This window comes from Sus scrofa, chromosome 8 (assembly GCF_000003025.6).
Source record: "Sus scrofa isolate TJ Tabasco breed Duroc chromosome 8, Sscrofa11.1, whole genome shotgun sequence".
NCBI classification, from domain to species: Eukaryota; Metazoa; Chordata; class Mammalia; order Artiodactyla; family Suidae; genus Sus; species Sus scrofa.
The window spans coordinates 30,677,162-30,699,210 of record NC_010450.4 but is presented as its reverse complement, the minus strand read 5'-3'; the positions used below and the strand labels follow the sequence as shown (position 1 = coordinate 30,699,210).

The window sequence follows — 22,049 nt, the reverse complement described above, 5'->3', positions numbered from 1 at the left end:
CGTGATGACGAAAGACGCTCTCTCTTTGCCGCATCTACTGCGAGGTAAGGTGGATTCTGTATTCGGTGGGCCTTGGGAATCTGAAGGCATCGGCTTTGGGAAAGCCAGAGGTGCGGGTGTGGCCCTCGGAAACCGTGTCTTGTTTGTCTCCCTGCGCGGCGAGCGTCATATGAGTCTGGTGGCGATGGGGTTCGAGCCTTGTATTGGGCTTTTAGGCCTACTGCCGCCCTTCAGCCTTGCCGGGATGGCGCCGACTTGATAGGACTTCCCAGAGCTGCGCTGACCGGGAGTTCGCCCGCTGGGTTTTTAATAACTGTTTAGGAGCTGCTCCTTCCAAGCCAAGGCGCAGCTGGGGCCGTTTCCGGGATTAGTCCTCTGTATCCTCCCCGAGATTTTTGCCTGCCGGTCTCTGGTAGGAGTGGAGTTCTGTGCAAGGTAGTTCGGCCCAAAACAAATCCTGTGCGACCTTCTTACCCAAGTGTTTGTGTTTCAGAATGAAGACCATTCTCAGCAATCAGACTGTCGACATTCCAGAAAATGGTAGGAGACTTGGTGCTTGCTTTTTTCATATGTTTTTACTGCGTGCGTTCTAATTTGTTTCGATGCCTCACGAGTATGTTTCTTTCATAGTCGACATCACACTAAAAGGACGCACAGTCATTGTGAAGGGCCCCAGAGGCACTCTGAGGAGGGACTTCAACCACATCAATGTAGAACTCAGTCTCCTTGGAAAGAAAAAGAAGAGGGTGAGTTTTGTTTAATCACCTCAGTTTGTTTGGAAAGTTGTAATTTAAGAATATCAAGTTGTTTTAAAAACTACAGAATTGAGCAGCAACATGGATGGAATAGAGACTCATACCAAGTGAGGTACGTTAGAGAAAGACATACCATTTGATGGATAATTTTTTCTCTGGAGTCTAACAGCACCAAAGAATTTACCTACAGAAAAGAAACTCTTGGACTTGGGGAACAGACTATTGGTTCTAGTCTGTTCTAGTCTAGGCGGAGGGAGTGGGATGGACTGGGAGTTTGGGGTTAGTAGATGCAAACATTGCATTTGGAGTGGATAAGCAATGAGATCCTGCTGTACAGCATAGGGAACTACAGTCACTTGTGATGGAACATGAAGGAGGATAATGTGAGAAAAGGAATGAATATTTATATGTATGAATGAGTGACTTTAAAGCAGAAGTTGATGGAATGTTGTAAGTCAACCATAATAGAAGAAATAAAAACTTTTGAGAAATTATGGAATTGAGGTTCAATGTTTTATCTTATAATTTAGTGTCCAAAATTGTAACTAGTTTTTTTTTTTGTTGTCGGTGCTTTAGTGAAATTGGAAAACCAAAGTAAACTGGGTTATAAACCTCAGTACTGGTAATATTTATTAAATAGCAGGCCTTAATACTGTTAGAAATTGGGTTTATTTTTCTTGATTGTTTTGTAAGGATCATAGTGGTGCAGCAGAGTTCTTTTGAACCTGGTATTTTAGCTTTCCAGAAGTGAAGTTTGATGCAACTTGTACAAAACTTTCTGGGTTGTTCCTCTGTGAAAGTGTATACTTCTAATGTATAGTAACAAAAACCGTTAATTGCTGAGGGCTTTGTGGTTGCTTTTTTTTTTTGTAATTAGGACAAATACTAGAATCTAGAGTAATTACTGTGGATAAATGGACCTTATTTCAAGGCTACTTAATACTGGAAAGAATTTTCTGAAGTTTTTGTTCTGTTACAGCTCCGGGTTGACAAATGGTGGGGAAATAGAAAGGAACTGGCAACTGTTCGCACCATCTGTAGTCATGTACAGAATATGATCAAGGGTGTTACACTGGTAAGCAGATTAATCAGACTTCTTGTCTTAGAAGGGGGAGGTTTGTCAGCTATCTTTATGTATGCAACATAAATGTCTATTGTAGAAAATACTTTGTGCGAGTAACTTATACTTGCATATAACTTAGCGGCTGTAGTATTTTGGAAAAGGTGATCTTGGCAAATGTGTTAGGTATTCCTGGGTCTTATGATAAAGGGAGATACATAAGTCTAGACCAGATGGTCTTGATAATACGCTGATTATATATATATTTGTTTTACCCGAAAGATAACATTCACAATTTCAGGGGGGTTTTTAATAGAAAATGTTAACACATAGAATGGTTGGTTTCTTGTCTTATGCCTCTCACCACCAGGGTATCTTGTGGGAATTAGGGAAAGATTAAGTCTTATTTCTGAGCTTTCAGTCTTTAAGGTAAAGTTGATTCTGGATATTTGCTGGAGTGTTTCTGTTTCAGCCTTTCTAGAGCGCAATCTGATAGCGGCACCCTGTACGCAACTCCATTATAAGCCTTTCAGGCCATGTCTCCCCTTGTGTTTCCAGTCTTTGTTTGCGGGGGGCGGCGGTGGTGTCTTGATATTCTCAATTCTGGCCCTCTGGCATACCATAGTAATTCAGTATGTTAGCCTAATGCCCAAGATGAAGGGCTTTAGAGTTATACTTTAATAGGAGGCTAGCATTGTTCACCACGGGCAAAGGAGGTAGTAAAATATCTGCTTCCTTAGGAGCTTTGCAGTCCATTGAGGAGACAGAAACAAATGTATTTAAAATTGTTCTGAGGGAGTTCCCTTTGTGATTCAGCAGTTACAGACCGAACTAGTGTCCATGAGGATGTGGGTTCTATCCCTGGCCTTGCTCAGTGGGTTAAGGATCTGGCGTTGCTGTGGCTGTGGTGTAGACTGGCAGGTGCAGCCATAAAAAGCAAAAAATAAATAAAATTGCTGTGAAGCTTTGGTGTGGGTGATAGTTTAAAAAAATGACAATGATGGGAGTTCCCGTCGTGGCTCAGTGGTTAACCATGAGGTTGTGGGTTCTATCCCTGGCCTTGCTCAGTGGGTTAAGGATCTGGCATTGCCAAGAGCTGTAGTGTAGGTTGCAGACTCGGCTCAGATCTCGTGTTGCTGTGGCTCTGGCATAGACTGGCAGCTACAGCTCCAATTAGACCCCTAGCCTGGGAACCCCATATGCCGTGGGAGCAGCCCTAGAAAAAGCAAAAATAGACCAAAAAAAAAAAAAAAAAAAAAAGACAACGAATGCTATGTGAGGAAGAGAAATCAAAGTTTAATAATGTGTATGCAACGGAGAGAACCAGGGAAACTGAGTGAGTGCTGAAATGGCTGATCCTGATCCCTTACCTTAAATAAGATCAGCTAATGATAAAAAGTGGAGAGGTTACTGTGAATAGCACAGGTGCAGAGTTAACTCTCCATTGGTAATTTCCAGGTATTTCCTTGTCTTTGTCCAGGTGCAGAGAGGCAGACAACCTAACAGATATAAATGTTTTTTACAAAAGGGCTTGCTACTTGTTTTTCAGGAAAAAAACTAGATATATTTTCAAATTTCTCAGTGGTGTTGATAGTTTTGTTTTTTGGTTTTTTTTTAAAAGGGCTTCCGTTACAAGATGAGGTCTGTGTATGCTCACTTCCCCATCAACGTCGTTATTCAGGAGAATGGTTCTCTTGTTGAAATCCGAAATTTTTTGGGTGAAAAATATATCCGCAGGGTTCGGATGAGGCCAGGTATGTTCAGAAGTTTTCTTTCTACTTGTGAAAGCTGGTGTTTGGGTTAGCTATAAATAAAATTAGATTTATTTTAGAATAACGCATTTTGATTGTGGCTTTATATCATTTGTACCAGTTGTGATTTCTGAAGGCTTAGTTATTGGTGATTTGCAGGCCATGGTAGCTGTGTTTTTGTTTTGCAAACTGAAATCCTAAAAAAGGACCATTTGAATAGTAGTTAATAACAGATTTCTTAGGTTCAAATCTCAGCTCTCACTGTCAGCTTTGGGCAAGTTACCTCTATGTAGCTCACTTTAATTTACTCTGTAAAAATTGGGGACATTTCATGATTAAATGACTTTAAAAATTGAAATGCTCTTAAAGTAGTTCTTGTCTGATACATAGCTAATACTGAAGCATTGGAAAATTTAGAAACTTGGTCCTCTTCATTGCTTCTGATTCTGTTGGAGTAGGAAGAAGTTTTATCTTAGAGTTCCCATCCTGGCTCAGTGGTTAACGAATCTGACTAGGAACCATGAGGTTGCGGATTTGATCCCTGGCCTCTCTCAGTGGGTTAAGAATCCGGCATTGCCGTGAGCTGTGGTGTAGGTCGCAGACTTGGCTTGGATCCCAAGTTGCTAGACTGGGAACCTCCATATGCCACGGGTGTGGCCCTGGGGTGGGGGTGGGGGGGCAAAAAAAAATTCTCTTTGGTGTGTGGAATTTTAAAAGAAATAAATTGGTACTTATTTTAAATTATTTAAATTAAATGTTTTACAAATTTGGTTTTGTGTTGACACTGCACATGTATTCTTCCCATTTAGGGGTTGCTTGTTCAGTATCTCAAGCCCAGAAAGATGAGCTGATTTTAGAAGGAAATGACATTGAACTTGTATCAAATTCAGGTTTGTGTACCTAATTATGCCTTCAAAATCTTATCTGACTCTTGTAGTTGAATACATGGTATATGTTCCTTTGTTGACCTTTGCTAAATTGTGGGAATTTTCATAAACTATCCCAAAGATGCTTGGGTTTCAAGTGTTATATAATAAATATAAATGTATTTGTATTATAAATGTAAATATACTTAAATGTAATAAAATAATTAAGATGAGTTTGGTTGATAAAATAATTGCCCTTTTTTTTCATTCTTGTAGCTGCTTTGATTCAGCAAGCCACAACTGTTAAGAACAAGGATATCAGAAAATTTTTGGATGGTATCTATGTTTCTGAAAAAGGAACAGTTCAGCAGGCTGATGAATAAGATTTGAGGTAGGTTCTTATAGTGTCTATAAAAGTTTTATTATTGCTTTAGTTGGGGGGGTCTTAATTTACTGAGAGACATAAACTAGAGTTGTATTAATGGCAGAAAGTGGAGAGCTGGCATTCTAGAATGAAGTAATAACTTTGGCAGAATGAGAGATAGAATTGGCACATTTTTACTGTGAGCCAGTAAACTGTAGTTTTACAGTATGTCTTAGATTATTCAGAGTGGAACTTTTTGGGCAAGGATATTGATGCAGATTTACAGACATTTTCATTTCTTTTTACAGTTGTCCCGGCTACAGAAACAACAAGATGCCAGATGATTCTTCACATTCATTTGTGATGTTTTACGATACAATAAAAAGTCTATTGACTTAGAACTTTTTCTTGAACTGATTATCCTCCAATTTTTTGGCCAGTAAGCAGTTAGGTAAATTATAGTGTGCTGAGAATGATAACAGGGAATAGGAGTGTTTTCTAGTAAGACTTAATGAAGTGGCTTGAAGGAATATCAAGGATATTTCGGACAAGAGGCATGTGGGTACCAGTGATAGGCAACACTGTAGCTGTTCATTATTGGATGTAGAACTTTGGGAGATACCCTGAGGGTATGTGTAGTTTTGCAGAGGCATGAATTTGAATGTTCGTGAGGCAAGCGTTTTAGTTAAACAGCATTCATTTTGAAAGAGCACCCAAGATGTGATAGAGCCTTAGAAGATGGAGTTAATTTGTATTCCTAAAAAGCATAGTTGTAGTCCAAGATTCTCTGTCTTAATCCTACTTGAGCTGTTTACTCATATCTGATATCTTAAAAACCCCAATTCGCTTTCTATAATTTTTTTATGCCTCATACTTTAGATATTGCTATCATACTAGACTGTCTTAATAGGGTTGCCCCCAAACCTCTTCCTGCAGTTTTCCTCATTTGATGGAAGCTCCAACCAAAGGCAGAATCACAATTCAGCTTGATTTCTCTATGTGTCCAGTCCATCAGAAAAATCTGGACTCTGCCTTCGAAGTGAGGTATGTTCAAGGACTAAGAAGAAAAAATAAAGTCAACCATTTGAAACAGAATGGATCTTACTAAGATCTTGATTTACACAAATGAAATTAACTTTATATGGAGTTTTGATGATAATGGTTAAAATTTTAAAGAATGGATGAAATCGTAAATAAAGATTTTGCTTTGAATATTAGAGGTGAGGTTTAGAGTAGGCATTGGATGGAGTTGGATTTTGTTGTGTTTATGTTTTTTTAGGCATATGGAGGTTCCCAGGTTAGGAGTTGAATTGGAGCTACAGCTCCTGGCCTCCACCACAGCCACAGCAACCCAGGATCTAAGCCGCCTCTGTGACTTACACCACAGCTTACAGCAACACCAGATCCCCAACCCACAGAGCAAGGCGAGGGAGTGAACCAACATCGTAGTATAGTAGGATTCATTTCCACTGCACCACAACAGGAACTCCCTGGATGGAGTTCTAAGTCTGGGTTTTCAATATATTGGTATTTGTTGAAGTTGAGCAATGGGGATTCATTGCTACTTGCATGATGTTTTGAAATTTTTCCTAATTAAGGAAAACTAATTCACCTGGTTTAGTGTGATAGCCTTTTTAACTGGTCTCCTTTGCTGCTCCTTCACCCCTCTCTTCTCAGCAGTAGTCAAGAGTGCATTTTTCAGGAGTTCCCGTCATGGCTCAGTGGGTTGAGGATCCCAAGTTGCTGTGGCTGTGGTGTAAGCTGGCAGTGGTATCTCTGATTAGACACCTAGCCTGGGAACCTCCATATACTGCAGGTTCAGCCCTAAAAAGACAAGAGACCAAAAAAAAAAAAAATGCATTTTTCAGACTCCCTCTTAATCTTGCTGACCTACACTGACTGAACTGATCTGTTCCTCACTCCCACTGCCTTAAAGCTTCAAGTTGTTTGCTTGTTGGCAGTGTAGTGTTTCCCTTTGGAGTGACAGCTTACCTTCAATTGTTAGATGTTTTCAGTAAAGCCTACCTTGACCACCGTACTGAGCTAGCTCACTCTTCTTGCCCACCCTAACATTCCCCTGCCCTGCTCCACTTGTCTTTGTCCATAGTATTTATAATGTAATGTTTATTTTACTTTGTGTATTGGTTGTATGCTTTTTTCCTGTTAGACCTGGGATATCCCAGGTAACTGGAACAATGTCTGGCACACCACCATTCCTGAGTGAATGGTGCTCAGACTGCCAGGGAAGTTCAAGTTACAGAGACTCAATAACAGCAATGGGCCTAGAAAGATGTTTTGGAAGATATATATGACAGCGTTTCAAAAGTGAACCTGGAGGTTAAGGAAGAAACTTCCAAGTGGCGATATTATGAAGGGATAGAGAAGTTATTATTGAAGAGTGTTGGTATATAAGCAATAGTAGCTGCTGTGGGAGTAAATATTTCTCCAGTAGTGAAGTGGATTGGTATGAGACCTCCATAGGATAACTGTTGGAGGCTAGTTGTAGCTAAGGAGTGATTTCCATTTGATAACTTGAATGTGTTAAATGAAATTCTGGGAGTTCCCGTCGTGGCGCAGTGGTTAACGAATCCGACTAGGAACCATGAGGTTGCGCGTTCGGTCCCTGCCCTTGCTCAGTGGGTTAAGGATCCGGCGTTGCCGTGAGCTGTGGTGTAGGTTGCAGACGCGGCTCGGATCCTGCGTTGCTGTGCCTCTGGCGTAGGCCGGTGGCTACAGCTCCGATTCAACCCCTAGCCTGGGAACCTCCATATGCCGAGGGAGCGGCCCAAGAAATAGCAACAACAACAACGACAAAAAAAAAAAAAATTCTGGTTCTCCCCAGGGAAGACTTTCATATTTTCTGTGTCTGCTATCAACATAGGTTTTGAGATCTAAAAGTCTATAGGAGTCCACATTTTATAATGAGGAAACAAAATGAGTAAGTTAGCCATTTGGCACATAGTTTGGGAGGGTAGGGGAGGCAATGTTAGGACAGCAAGACCCAGTTAACACCAAATCCTTTCACATTCCACAGTTGCTGAAATTGACCAGATTGTTGGTTGAATATATAAATAATCAGCATAAGCCAGTTTATTTGGAATAAATTACATTGAGAATTAAACATGTAGTCACAATGTCCTGACATTTTCCCGAGGCTCTTCAAACACCATGATTATGATATCAGACTTAGTGAAAGACAGCAATAGTATTGGGTTGTAATATTGAATACACGGAATGTAGCAATGTACAAAGTAACACAAATTACATTGATTTTTTTTCTTCCAAGTCTCAGCTTAAAATTCTTGTACTGTCAAAAGCTAGTTGATCTTTTATGATTTGCAAAAAGTAGGTCATGAGCCAGATTACATACTTCTGTATTATAATTGTTTAAAAACTAGTAAAACAATTCCCAAGTGACAAAAAGGAAAGTTAGTAAGCATTGGCTTAGGGACTTTACTATTGGGAAGAATACAACTGACTAGTTACTGTAACTGTACCGCCTTAAATATTAAGATTTCCTTGCAAAACATAACAAAAACTGCAGAGATTGGAGGAGGGGTACAGTGGGGATAAGGAGAATAGAAAAACACAACAAAATTTTACTATTTGAATTTGGCCAGCTGAATAGACTGACTTTCCATCACTTTCATATTTGCTTGAATTGACCAATTGTGTTAGAATACCTTCAATATTGAAAACGTAATGCTATTGTCAGTATCAATAGGAATCTCAGTTGTGTTTGACTCCGTCTAAATTCCAGGAGAGGGTGGACAGTGGATGGTTATTTAAATACTAACTCATCTAAAGAATGGTATACATAGGTTTACATTCAGGTTTCCTTTTTTCTTTGTCTTTTTGTCTATTCTAGGGCTGCACCCGTGGCATATGGAGGTTCCCAGGTTTGGGGTCTAATTGGAGCTGTAGCTTGCTGGCCTACACGACAGCTCACGGCAATGCCGGATCCTTAACCCACTGAGTAAGGCCAGGGATCAAACCCGCAACCTCATGGTTCCTAGTCAGATTCGTTAACCACTGAGCCATGACAGGAACTCCAATATTCAGGTTTTCTTCAGCATTTAGAATACACCAAATGAATCTTGAGCACAGAATTAAAGAAAAACTGCAGGAATTCCTGGCATGGCTCAGGGGAAACAAATCTGAGGATGTAGGTTCAGTCGCTGACCTCAATGGGTTAAGGATCTGGCGTTGCCATGTGCTGTGGTGTTGGCCAGCAGCTACAGTTCGATTGGACCTCTAGCCTGGGAACTTCTAAAGGCGGTGCGGCCCTAAAAAGCCAAAAAAAAAAAAAAAAAAAAAAAGGCAAACAGATTTAAGATTTACTTAATCCCTGCTTCAAAAGTCCCAGTGTAAGAAGTTTTCAGCGTGTTCAGGTCAACATTGCATTGTCCAGAGTCAGGAGGTCCACGTACAGTTGCATCTTAGGTTCCTACTTTCATGTGGTGTCAGCACTACAGGGCAGAGAACAACTCTTAAGGGATAAATGCCCCTTTGGCAACTTCATTGTAAGATACACTCCATCTCGACAGAATATTTGGCTAATAAGTATGTCTGGTCACCTCATAGAATTCAGGTGAGGAATGTCATTTAGTCCTCTGATCTTAAGATGAGTTATGGAAATGTTACTTTTTAAAAATCGTGATTAGAGGACCTCAAAGAATTATATGTTTTATAAGTGGTTATTTTTAATTTCTGTTGAGAAAAACTAAGGGATTGATACGCTTTGGTCTATACTGTAACTGGCTGTAGACAAGCACTATCTACCTTGTCTCTCTTTCCATTTGATAACTACCCTGACCAAAGGGGAAAGCACCTTGTTAGAAGTAACAATTTGGAGTTCCTGCGGTGGCTTACCAGTAACGAACCTGACATCTTTGAGGACCCAGGTTCAGTGGATTGAGGATCCAGCATTGCCTTGAGCTGTGCAGATCATAGATGTGGCTGGGATCTGGTGTAGCTGTGGCGTAGGCTGGAGACTACAGCTCCAATTTGACCTCTAGCCTAGGCACCTCCATGTGCTGTGGGTGCTGCCCTAAAAAGACCAGAAAAAAATGTGACAATTTGGAGTTCCCGTCGTGGTGCAGTGGTTAATCTGACTAGGAGCCGTGAGGTTGTGGGTTCGGTCCCTGCCTTGCTCAGTGGGTTAACGATCCGGCATTGCCGTGAGCTGTGTAGGTTGCAGACGTGGCTCGGATCCCACGTTGCTGTGGCTCCGGTGTAGGCCAGCGGCTACAGCTCCGATTCAGCCCCTAGCCTGGGAACCTCCATATGCTGCTGGAGCGGCTCAAGAAAAGGCAAAAAGATAAAAAAAAGAAAAAAATGACAATTTGTTATTGACTATCCAGTTTTAAGAGTTTAAGGAGTTCCATCGTGCCTCAGTGGTTAACAAATCCAATTAGGAATCATGAGGTTTCGGGTTCAATCCCTGGACTCAGTGAGTTATAGATCCAGCGTTGCTGTGCGCTGTGGTATAGGTCAAAGATGCAGCAGCTCAGATCCCCAGTGGCTGTGGTGTAGACCAGCAGCTACGGCTCTGATTTGACCCCTAGCCTGGGAATCTCCATATGCATCAGGTGCAGCCCTAGAAAAAGACAAAAATTTAAAGCCTCATTTAAATATCTGCTAGAGTGTATTAACAAAGTTGCGCCTTTTTTCAAAATTTCTTTTATCATAAGTAACTATTGGTATTTATAGAAAAAACTGGAGAAGAATGATAGGAAACAGCTCATCAAACTCATGAAACTATGTGTCAGATAATCCTCTTACTGTCTAGGTGACATCTTCAGATCCAAGAACCCAAGTCACTCAGGTCACACCTAGGGGAAAATTTGAACCATAGAGCAGAGACAGTGATTGTCATTGCCTTGGCTGTCACTATTATTTCAAATTGTCTTTTTTCTATAGTACAAGTATAGAAACTTACAGTTACCAGTATATAGAACTGGAGTGAATTTTTATTCCATCATACAGACATAGCAATTTAGCTTATAACTCTCTTGTGGCCTTTCTTTAATGGTATATGTTGTAAGTTCTTAGCTTTCCAAAATTTTCTTCTCTTTCGCTTATGAAAAATGGTAATTGATAGAAATAGAAGCAGGGTGGAGAAGAAACAGCATCCAAAGAATATCAGTGGTTTCTTCTGCACAAGAAATAAGCAGACAATACACTCTGTGTTTCTATGAGTCTGACTGCATTGAGGACTACCATTCTCAGAAGGGAAGCCATTGTTGCTGATCAGTTTGTTGTAAAACTGGATTGAGGATTTAGCTTTGAAATCAGATGTGAAGAATCCAAATCTGGGTCTAGATTTTTCCTCAGTCAGTTTGAATATGTAATAGCCTTTGATTTTGACTTTATCAAGCAGGTGTGCTGGAAAATATCAGAAATGAACATTAATCACAAATCAACTATAAAAATATATCTTTGAATAAGAATTTAGTTTTCATTGAAACAGTCTAAAACTCATGCCCATGAAATGTGATTTTCATTAAAGATTTTTGACATTTTGTGACCTCTTAAGAAGGTGAAAATATGTATAAGTTAAAATTTGAAGTAAAACCTCTATAATACAAAAACACCTGGAAAAAAAGCAAATTTAAGAATTGGAGCAGGGAGTTCCCTGGTGGCGCAGTGCGTTAAGGATGCAGTGTTGTCACTGCTGTGCTATGGGTTTGGTCCCAAATGTATGACCAAAAAAAAAAAACAACTGGAGCCATGAAGTTCAAAAGATTTACTGTCACTTTTGTTCATAGTGTCAAAAGCAAAAAAATAAAAAGCTTGCCTGTTTGGCCCGATTTCCAAATCTCAGGTGTGCCCTGGGTGCTCCCCAATAACCACACTTGGTTTCTCCAGCCACTCCTGCTCTCCTGCTTTTTCACACTTCTCCATCCTCAAACTTTACATTTCCTCCTCTGTCATCCTTCCTTTGAAGTGATGACTTTCCTTCCTACTTCGGTTGAAAAACTAAAGCTCTCAGGGGAACTTCAGTCCCCTACAATCACCATCTACTGGCATCTGCATTTATATTATACACTAAGTTTATTCTCTCTGCCTACTATAGGACGTTGCTGCATGCTGCATTGTTCTGTTTTTCTTTCACTACCGGACATAATTTCTGGTATCTTAATAAGCAACTTCCCTTGATCGTACATCCTCGTTATTTTTTACAGCATTGACTCCTGTTCAGTCCTAAACGGGTTTCTCTTCTCTGACTGAATATGAAGTACACTAGAGCTCAGCCCTCTATGCTTGCTCTCGTAAGTAGTCTCATCCCACCTCATTGTTTTAAAATACATCCATTTGCTCTTTTTTTTTTTTTTTTTTTTTTTTTTTGCCTTTTTAGAACTGTATATGGAGGTTCCCAGGCTAGGGGTCTAATCGGAGCTGTAGCTGCCGGCCTACGCCAGAGCAACAGCAACGTGGGATCCAAGCCGCATCTGCGACCTGCACCACAGGTCACAGCAACTCTGGGTCCTTAACGCCCTGAGCAAGGCTAGGGATCGAACCCGCAACCTCATGGTTCCTGGTTGGATTCATTTCCGCTGCACCACGATGGGAACTCCGAGTCCATTTGTTCTTGATTCCTAAATTTGTATCTCAGCCCCAGACTTCTCTGAGCCTTGAGACTCATATATCTATTAGTCTACTTGACATCTGTAATTGGATAGCTAAGAGACATCTCAGACTTATGCAACACCAAACAGCGCATCTCCAAAGACCTGATTCTACCAGTTTCCCCCCAACCTAAGTGGCCATTTGTCCTTTAAGTTACTTAAGCCAAAATGTTGAAGTCATCTTTCACTCTTCTCTCACATCCACGAGCCTGTTGACTGCCTTCAAAGTACATCCAGAACTAATGGCAACGCCAGATCCTTAACGCCCTGAGGGAGGCTAGGAATTGAACTCATGGTTCTGAGTCAGATTCGTTTTAGCTGTGCCACTATGGGAACTCCCCACCTCCACTCTTAATAACCCAGTCCGGCCCACCATTATCTCTTAACCTAGACCAGTGCAACTCTGCTTGCTCCAATTCTTGCTCCTTTACAGTGTGTTCACAAAAGAGCAACCAGAGTAATTCCTTTAAAGTTAGATCATGAACCCGTCTGTTTAAAACCTTCCAGAATCTTCCTGTCTCGCTCAGATTAAGAGCCACAGACATTCCTTACAATGGGCCACTAAGCTAAGCAAGTTTGTCTCTTGCATGTGATTTAATCTGTTATCTTCCTCCTTGCTCATTCTCTAACCATTCTGACCCCTTTCCTGACCCTCAAATAGGCCAGGCATGCTCCCATTTTAGCATTTTTGCGTTTGTTCTTCTCACCTGAAACAAACACTTTTAGGTAACTGCTGGTTTGTTGCCTCACTTTTCTAGACTTTTGAAGCCTAACCACTCTCTTTAGAATTGGAAGCACTCTCCTATCCATCCCAGGACATCCCCTTCCCTGCTCTTTTTTTCTCCACAGATCCTTTCTCCTCTGACATGCTATATGTCAGGTATTTTAAAAATATTTTTCCGTACTTGCCAAATTTTCCATAATGAGCTGACATTGTCACTAATGTATCTGTTCCCCTCATTCCTTTGTTCATAGTAGCTGGGAATGTCCTACTTCACTGTATCCGAAATGGCCCCCGAACCTCACCTTTCAAAGCCTCCTGAATGTACTTCTCTAAGTAGTACTTTCGGAGTTCATCATTTTCCAGAGACTGGTCGTCGATGCCACTGGCCGTGATGTAAACATCCACGTCTCCATAGTTTCTCCGGATCCATCTCAGCACCTTGCGCTCTCCCCAGGGCACCACGGCCAGGCGAGTGGGGGAGCTCAGGCAGGTAATGTCCTGCAGAAACTGGATGTCCCTGTCTGTGCCGTAGCTGCTGCCGTTCTGGCGCTCGTGCATCACAAACCTGGTGGTGAAGTGGTTCAGGGCGTAGAAGTCAGCAGTGCCCTTGACCAACCTCCTCTCCTCCTCAGTGAACTGTGGCAACGTGGAGCTCGAGAGCCCTTGCCTGTTCTTGAAGGCAATGTACTCCCTCATGGCCAAGGGGTAGTCGCCGCTCTTGAAGACAGGTTCTGCGAACCAGGCGATTTCGAACTGGAGGAAACGCTCTGCCGCCTTCCAGTGCGAGTCGGCGTAGGGATTGGCGGGCTCAGCCCAGTCCGAGTGCAGAGACAGCGACAGGGCCCCGCGCTGCGCAGGCCTGTACTGACGGTCGTAGAGGTGCCAGGCCAGGGCATGGGCGATCAGCAGGTGATGGGCTGCCCAGTAGGTGTCGTTACTGGAGCGCTCGTAGATGTCACTCAGCCGATTGGGCTCATTGATTGTGATCCAGAGCTTCACCAGGTCCCCCAGCTCCCGGAAGCACAGGTCGGCGTAGTCTTGGAAGGCCTTGGCCGTGGACCGGTTCAGCCACCCCCCGCTGTGCAGCAGCGGCTCCGGGAGGCCTAGGTGGGCATGGGTCGGATAGTACAGTGTGACCATTGAGGAGATGTTGAGCTTCAACCCCTCACTGACCACGCACCTGTAGTACCTCAGAGCCTGTCGATTAACCATGGACAGGTTGCCAGTAGGAAGGATTGAGGGCCAGTCCAGAGCAAACCTGTAGTGAGTGACCTTCATTTTTGCCAACATCTCAAGCTGTCTTTTGACCCCGACCAAATCCGTGCATTGAGCAGGCCGTGTTTTTAGCCTCACTCCTTCCACTCGGTGCAACAGTCTATTGCCGGTCACATTCCACACATACAGGTGAGGATCGCTGTACTGTGGGGAGGAAGCCACCGACTCGGGCTGTGAAAAACAAGCACATTCATGTAAAGCACACCCCAGCAGATGGACTCTTGGCATATACATCCTCTAGGAGGAAGAAGAGCCTGATCTTATTTTGACCATAGAAAAAATAAATGATGCTCACGTCCTACACAACAACCTGTGTCTTGCTGCTGTTCTGGTAATGTCAGAGAAAAAGGCCTGATGAGTTATCCTCCCTTGTAGCACTTGACATTTCCTAGGGAAACCAGAAAAGGTAAGGAAGAAACCACACCCAGGGCTTGGCTTGGAAAACAAGTTGTCTTTCAGAAAACATGGAAAGGCTGTTTTCCAGTTCTCGTATCCTAAAAACCCAGGTAATGTAGCAGGGGTCTCATGTGATTCTGTTTAAATGCATCAGGAAATTGGTTTGGTACTCTCTGTTAAATCACAAAAGATGGACCTTTCAAACCCTGCCATAAATTGAAGCCAAGGTTAATATTCCAATTGTAGAGGATTACACTGAGATCAACATGGGATTAGACAAAGCTGGTTGATTCCAGCCACAGCTCCTAAAAGAAGCCAGTGGAATGGGGTAGGGAGTGACTCCTTGCATTTGCTGCATGCAGCTCTCTCTCTTTTTTTTTTTTCTTCTTTGCCACTCCCATGGCATGTATAAGTTCCAGGCCAGGGATCAAACCCGCGTCACAGTAGTGGCCTGAACTACAGCAGTGGTGATGTCAGATCCTTAACTTGCTGCACTGTCAGGGAACTAACTCCTGAAAGCATCTCTCTAATACCTCCTATTTGAAAAGTCCAAGTGATATCACACATGCATCATTCTGTTCTCTCTCACCCATATGTCTGAGAACATAGCATGTATCCATCCAAAGGGAGAATACTGAACACCCTCCTCACAGAAGGTACTTGGGTTATGAGAGCCCAGAGGAGAGGAGTGTAAACCGCCCCCCGTCCCCCAGAAATTCCAAAGTTGATTCTTGGTTCTGATGGTGTCCCATTCCTTGCCTCTAACAGGGAGAGAGCCCTGGACTCCCATTTTGGTTCTGCTCCTTTAAGATGCAGGCTTGGCAACTCTGTATAGTGACAGAACAAACTTACCCACCTCACAGGTGTGCTTCGAGGAATCACTGACTCTAGGCAACTGCTCTATCAACTCTAAAGCATTCTACAAACAAGGTACTTATGACTTGGTTTTAGTTTTCCTGCAATAATTGCCTGCTTGGCCCTGGAGTCTAAATTAAAACAGAAAAGAGCTTAAGAAAAACATTTCCAAATTCAAAATTAATAAGAGAAAGTAAAAAGTTCTGTACTTGTTTTAAAGTATTTTCTTTTCATGACTGAATTTAAATGCATCTAGAATAAATGGTAATTAACCTTTGGTAAATATTTTCCCTCTAATTGTTTTCTCGTGTGTCATCTTTCACAGTCTAATTACAAAATCATATCACTGCCCACTTGCCATCTGCCAACCGGTTCTCTAGAACATTAAACTGAGAAAACATTGATCATGTGAGCATGAAGTTAAATCTCTATATAATTATTTGAGTAAAATCCTCCTAGCCTACATGGCCAGTTTCAATGTTTTGAAACCTCAGAGTGTCATGGTATTAAAAGGTATTTACAAAGGACAATCTTGCCATAAGGTAAGCACATCAAATGAAAATCTGTTACTTTTAAAAACCTCCAGAAAGCATTAGTCTTAGCAAGTGGGTGTGATTAATCTGCTGAGAGAAATAGTTAAAATGACACACCCTGATCTCAACCCTGGCTCCCAGAGCTTGGTTTTAATGTTCTTTTTCCCACTAAAAGGATCCTGGGCTTCTTGGAGAAATGGCTTTTTCCGGGTGTGGGACAGGAAAAGAATGAAGTGATCCTGGTACATCTTGTGCCAGAAAAATAAGCAAGTTCTTAAAAACTGGAAGGGAAATGTCAAAAAAAGACGCAAGAGCAACTGAAAGAGTCCCATTGGCCAAATTTGAGATAATTTGAGCATCAAAAGGTCTAACAAAACAATGACAGCAATGAATTATAACACTGAATTTTAAAGAATTCACCTAATAAATATAGAAGGAATAATATAATTAGAAATTCACCGTTTTGCAGTCTACAAAGTAATTCAGTCAAGGTTCATGCATCTATGTTAAGACCATTGGTTGAGTGTTGTTGGGGAGCAAGATATTTATACAGTCTCAAAGTATCACCATCAGATTAAGTCTTAATTACAAATGGAAAAGGTACCTTGCAGTCAAGAGATCTGGCAAATGCCACCTTAACCAAGAAATCTGGTTACTACTACTTCCACTAGTGTATTCAGTCATGAAACAAACCAGCCTCTTCTGCCTTGTGTGTGTTGTGTATTTCCCAATACATGAGTGATCATGTGAATAAACGTCATCTATGTAGTATTATTTCCAGAAATTGTTGAATCTAACAAGAAACATAGAAATCCGTGAAACAGTCTATAAGCAATTGCCTTGGACTCTTCAAAAATGTCAGTACCATGAGATTAGGGGAATTTCTCTGAATTAAAGGGGCTAAAGATACACGAAAACCAATATGTGTTCCTTGTTTGTGACTTAAATTTTTTTTTAATGTATAAAGGATGTATTTGAAACATTAAGAAAATTTTAATATGGATTGTGTATTAGATGCTATTGAGTGAATATTAAATTTTCTGAGTATGATAATAGTACAATGAGATAGGAGAATGTCCTTGTTCTTAGACACATACTAAAATATTTTGGGGTAAAGTGTAATGATGTCAGCAACTTTTTAATGGTTCGTAAAAGAGGGTGAGACAGAGATAAAGCAAACATGGCAACCTGTTAACAATTGGCCATTAAGCTAAAGGGAATATGGGTGTTTGTTGTACCAGTTTGAAATGTTTCAAAACAAAATGTTAGAGAAGAAAAGAATGTTGGAGGAGGAAAAGGTTGGGGGAGATTAAGATGTGTGGGCAGGCGTAATAATGTTTTTAAAGTGTTAACTTTCATTTTGTCAGTTTTCTGATAGAGGACATCTTGTTTTTTGCCTCCCCATCATTTATTCATACATCCTCTGGCTGATTTTTCAGAAAGCACCCTAATTTTTCTTAGCAAACCATTCATCTTCCCTCTTGAATTCAAATTCCAGTTCAAAGGAAGCTGACTCCTTCATGTGCTCCAGGTGTGAACATGAACACAGACCTGGTTGATCACAGAATTACTTTCCCCTGACCCACATGATAAGCTCTTGAAGTAGGGTCCTCACAAGGAGCAGACATTCACAGTGTCAATCACTGGGGAACAGATGGGTCTTCAGATAATACAGGAACTTGCAAGTTGGGTCATGTACAGGCAGGAACGCATCCCTCTCTGGGATCTCTCTTTGCTGGGTCTGGAACTTTGGAAAATATAAACCTACTTGAAGTGGGAGGGAAAAGATGGCCTGCCTGTGCCATGTGGAGGAGGAGATAGACACTTAGGTTTTAATTATTAATTAATGGATCTTTCCTCATCTACAAGGGGTCTTTAAGGGCTCACCTGGCTCTAAAAGTTGACCTTATTCACTCACTGTATTGAGCACCTGCCATGTGCTCCAGTAAGGCATACAGCAGGTGGAAAAGCCCCAAAACATCTCCACTCTCTTGCAGAGAAAGTTCACATTCTAGTAGGTGAAGATATGTGATCAATAAGTAAAACATGTAAACTGGTGACCAGGGGCCGGGGCATGGGGGTGGGGTGCCAATGGGGAGATACTGGTCAAAGGGTACAAACTTCCAGTTATATGATTAACATGTTCTGGAGTCTGTGTTGTATAGCATGGTGACTCTCTAGCTATAATATTGTATTGTACACTTGAAAGTTGCAAAGAGAGTAGATCTTAACATTTCTCACCACAAAAAAGAAGTGGGAATTGCATGAGATAGCATGGAAGTGATAGCAAATGCCATAGTGGCAGTAATTATGCACTATATAAACATATAAAATCAATATGTTATATATCATAAACTTAACACAATGTTGTATGTCAATATATCTCAATAAAGCTAGAGGGCCAAAAAAGAAAAATGTGTCAAGTAGGTAGTATGTTAGATAGTGATGAATGCTGTATAGGACAAAAAGCAGGACGGGGGAATGAGCGGTGATAGTGATGGGGTATGCTTTTTTTTTTTTTTTTTTTTTTTTGTCTTTTTAGGGCCGCACCCAAGGCATATGGAGGTTCCCAGGCTAGGGGGTTGAACTACAGCTGCTGCCCTACACCACAACCACAGCAATGTGGGATCAGAGCCGCATCTGTGACCTACACCACAGCTCACAGCAACATTGGATCCTTAACCCACTGAGCAAAGCCAGGGATCCAACCCGCACCCTCATGGATAGATACTAGTTGGGTTCATTAACCACTGAGCCACGAGGGGAACTCCATGGTTATGCTTTTTGGGATGTAGGGAAGCCTTATTTAAAAAATTTGTGCATGTGAATCTGCTTGTTTTTCTTTCATTTTTTAAAAGTTTTATCAATTTACAATGTTATGTTAATTTCTGCTAAGAGAAGCTTTCTTGAGAAGGTAACGGAGGCCCCATGGGGGTACAGAATCTTGGTAAGGCAAATGACCCAAATTCATCAAGTGACAGGAATCACTTAAATAAAGAACCACTACAATTTGCTTTTGGCAAAACAAAAATCTATAGATTTTTTTCCTTGTAATTTTGACACTACAACAAATGTCTCTCTCACAACAATGACTGTAAATTCTCCCTAGACTGTATGCTCCTCAGGGCAGTATGAATTCTGGCACATGAAAGATTCTCAGTATGCCTGAATTCTTCCCTCACTCTTCCTTCCTCTTTCCCCAGCTTCCTCTCATAACCTCCAAGTAATCATGGCATTCGATATTGTCTGACAGCTCTTAGGTGTCATTTTTTTGTTCTTTTTTTGGCCAAGCCCACAGCATGCATAAGTTCCCAGGCCAAGGATGGAACCTCAGCCACAGCAGCCCCTCAAGCCACTTCAATGATAACACTGGATCCTTAACCCCCTGCACCACAAGGGCGCTCTGGCCTAGATGTCATAGAGCAAAAGGAAATAAAATATTGTGTACTATTTGCCCCACTTTATAGTTAAGTCGTAAGTGGCTGCTTACCTTAAGGACAGATTCAGTGACACCCCAGGAGAAATCACAGGGAAACTGACCCTGCACATCTGGTGTGGACTCTTTTAAAGTGAAACCATTTTCTTGTATGATCTGTTTATAGTAACGTGCTGAAGACTTGGGCTTTCTTTCTTTATGTTTACTATTAAAATCCACATAAAACAATCCCCGGCGAGTGGTGTAAACATCCTGCCATTCAAAGCCATCCAGGAGGGACCAGGCTGTGTATCCAAACACTTGTATTTCATCAAACTTTATTGCTGCACAGGAAGAAAAAAACAGAAATGTTCAGAAGCCTAAATGGTCTGGTCCATGTTTATGACTTCACTAACGGCATGCTGGGGCAGTGTATTGTGAAACCAACTTTTTTCCAATTTGCAGGCCCATTTTATCAATAGAGAATTCATGGGTCTTTTTTTTTCTTTTTTCTTTTTTTCCTGCTCCCACAGCATGCAGAAGTTCCCTGGCCGGGGATTGAACCCGCACCACAGCAGTGACCTGAGCCACAGCAATGACAACACCAGACCCCTATCCCGCTGAACCACCAGGGAACTCCAGAAAATGCATGTTTATATTTGAAAAGTGGCAGTTATTTTCATCTAGAATGGTTCTCCCAAGTGAATAGCATAGTTAAAGGGCCAAGTTTTAAATATTCCTGAGGCTTAGTGTGCAAAATCTGTGTCAGAGGGCACAGTAAGTTCCAGAACCCTTTGGGACCAAAGCAGATGCCTGCTCATGGCCAAGAGTTTCTCATTTCAAGCTTGGGTTGGTTCCCATTTCTGTGAAACGATCCTTCAGGGTCCGAAACACCAGCTTTGCGAATGAATATATGTGAATGTAGATTGAAGGAGGAGAAAGAGGCGCAGTGATGCAAGAGAATAAGAACTGACTGGGTTGACGGGCAGGAGGTGAGAGGGCTTGCTCTCCTACACTCCTGGGACAGTGCTATTGGGCAAGTTTCTTGACCTCAGTTTCCTCATTTGTCAATAGAAAAGACTGGAAACAATGATCGCTTGGGACCTTTCTACCTTTAAAACTGACTCAATAGCTTTCAGGAATTAGGTAAAATGAAATATGCAATAAACACAACAAATACCCCAATCAATCATCAACTGTTTTTCTTTTCTTAAAAGCTTTCATCTTTCTCATGGAAAATGTCTCATTTCTGCCCTTTTGGCGTTTTCATCACTGACATTCTTTTCCCAAAAGGTGGAAAATTGATGTCAAGAGATTCTGGTGTGATAGATACATTTCAACAGGTCCTGATTCTAGTCCCTTTGGGATCATAACGCCTGGGGAATACACCCCTTCTGCCAGAGTGCACGGTATTTGGCCCAGGCCTCTGCCCTGGAGGGCCCCTGTGTGCATGGCTGGCCTGGCTGTGTCCCTTGTGCTCCTCCTGCAGGTTTGAGCAGCAGGGTCTGCTGTCCCTGAGGACCCTCGCTGAACACTCTCTCCTACAGAACCTGGAGTTTTTCTCTAAGCTTGTGACGTCTAAAGAGAGCTACAGAGCTGTAGAGTCACCGATCATTCCTTTATATGTGGGTGAAACGGAGCTCAACTCTATAGGGGACAGAGCCATCACAATTGTCCTCTGCTCCATCATTTCAATCAGCCACCTGCAGATGTCACTACTTGAGTAATGGAAAAAGGAATGAGGGGAAGAGCAGGTGTTAGAGAAATATTCGGGAACAATAGAAATTGCTCAGCCTTGCCATTCATGGCTCATTCTTTGTCTTCAGAATTTTTCATTGTTGAGTCATGTAGTAGAGTAAAAGGAGCCCAATCAAGAAAAGCTTTCCACGGAGTTCCCATCGTGGCTCAGTGGTTAATGAATCCAACTAGGAACCATGAGGTTGTGGGTTCGATCCCTGGCCTTGCTCAGTGGGTTAAGAATCCAGCGTTGCTGTGAGCTGTGGTGTAGGTCGCAGATGTGACTCGGATCCCGTGTTGCTGTGGCTCTGGCATAGGCTGGTGACTACAGCTCTGATTAGACCCCTAGCCTGGGAACCTCCATGTGCTGTGGGAGCGGCCCTAGAAAAAAAAAGCTTTCAGCATCTTAGGCTAAAGTACTACTGTTAGAAAACTTTGGACATGTCTCCTTTAGCATTAAGTCCTTTTTATTTTTTATTTTATTTTATTTTTTTCTTTTTACCACTGCACCTGCAGCATATGGAAGTTCCCCAGGTGGAGGTTGAATTGGAACTGCAGCTGAAGCCTACACCACAGCCACAGTGACTTGGGATCCAAACCCCATCTGCAACCTATGTAGCAGCTTGCAACAATGCTGGATCCTTAAACCACTGAGTGAGGCCTGGAATCAAACTGCATCCTCACAGA

The 22,049-nt window shown here is 41.8% G+C and overlaps 2 protein-coding genes across 4 annotated transcripts in view; one reads left to right on the top strand and one right to left on the bottom strand.

Annotated features, from left to right (window-relative positions):
* On the top strand, positions 22–6,013 carry RPL9 (ribosomal protein L9). Of its 2 annotated transcripts, none has more exon segments than NM_001243481.1 (8): positions 22–44; positions 494–540; positions 631–746; positions 1,735–1,830; positions 3,437–3,569; positions 4,376–4,456; positions 4,709–4,823; positions 5,105–6,013. In NM_001243481.1, coding segments are annotated over 6 exon segments (579 nt in total). In that variant the 5' UTR covers positions 22–44; position 494; the 3' UTR covers positions 4,816–4,823; positions 5,105–6,013.
* The window catches only part of KLB (klotho beta), a 42,690-nt gene continuing 23,728 nt past the window's right edge, over positions 3,088–22,049 (bottom strand). Inside the window, exons 3-5 of one of the 2 annotated variants that reach the window (XM_021101114.1) lie at positions 19,701–19,969; positions 13,454–14,597; positions 3,088–3,619 (exon numbers count right to left, since the gene is read on the bottom strand). In XM_021101114.1, coding sequence (XP_020956773.1) covers positions 3,591–3,619; positions 13,454–14,597; positions 19,701–19,969 — 1,442 coding nt within the window. In that variant the 3' untranslated portion in view covers positions 3,088–3,590. Of the gene's footprint in view, positions 3,620–7,855; positions 11,184–13,453; positions 14,598–19,700; positions 19,970–22,049 lie in introns of those variants that run through there. The other variant, XM_003482367.4, reaches the window with a different exon arrangement.

Bases quoted from the DNA above. Each gene is read 5' to 3' on its own strand.
- RPL9 (XM_013978597.2), top strand. From the start codon at position 495: ATGAAGACCATTCTCAGCAATCAGACTGTCGACATTCCAGAAAATG. The intron at 747-1,734 runs GTGAGTTTTGTT...GTTCTGTTACAG, and splicing joins TTGGAAAGAAAAAGAAGAGG to CTCCGGGTTGACAAATGGTG. The intron at 4,457-4,708 runs GTTTGTGTACCT...TCATTCTTGTAG, and splicing joins TGAACTTGTATCAAATTCAG to CTGCTTTGATTCAGCAAGCC.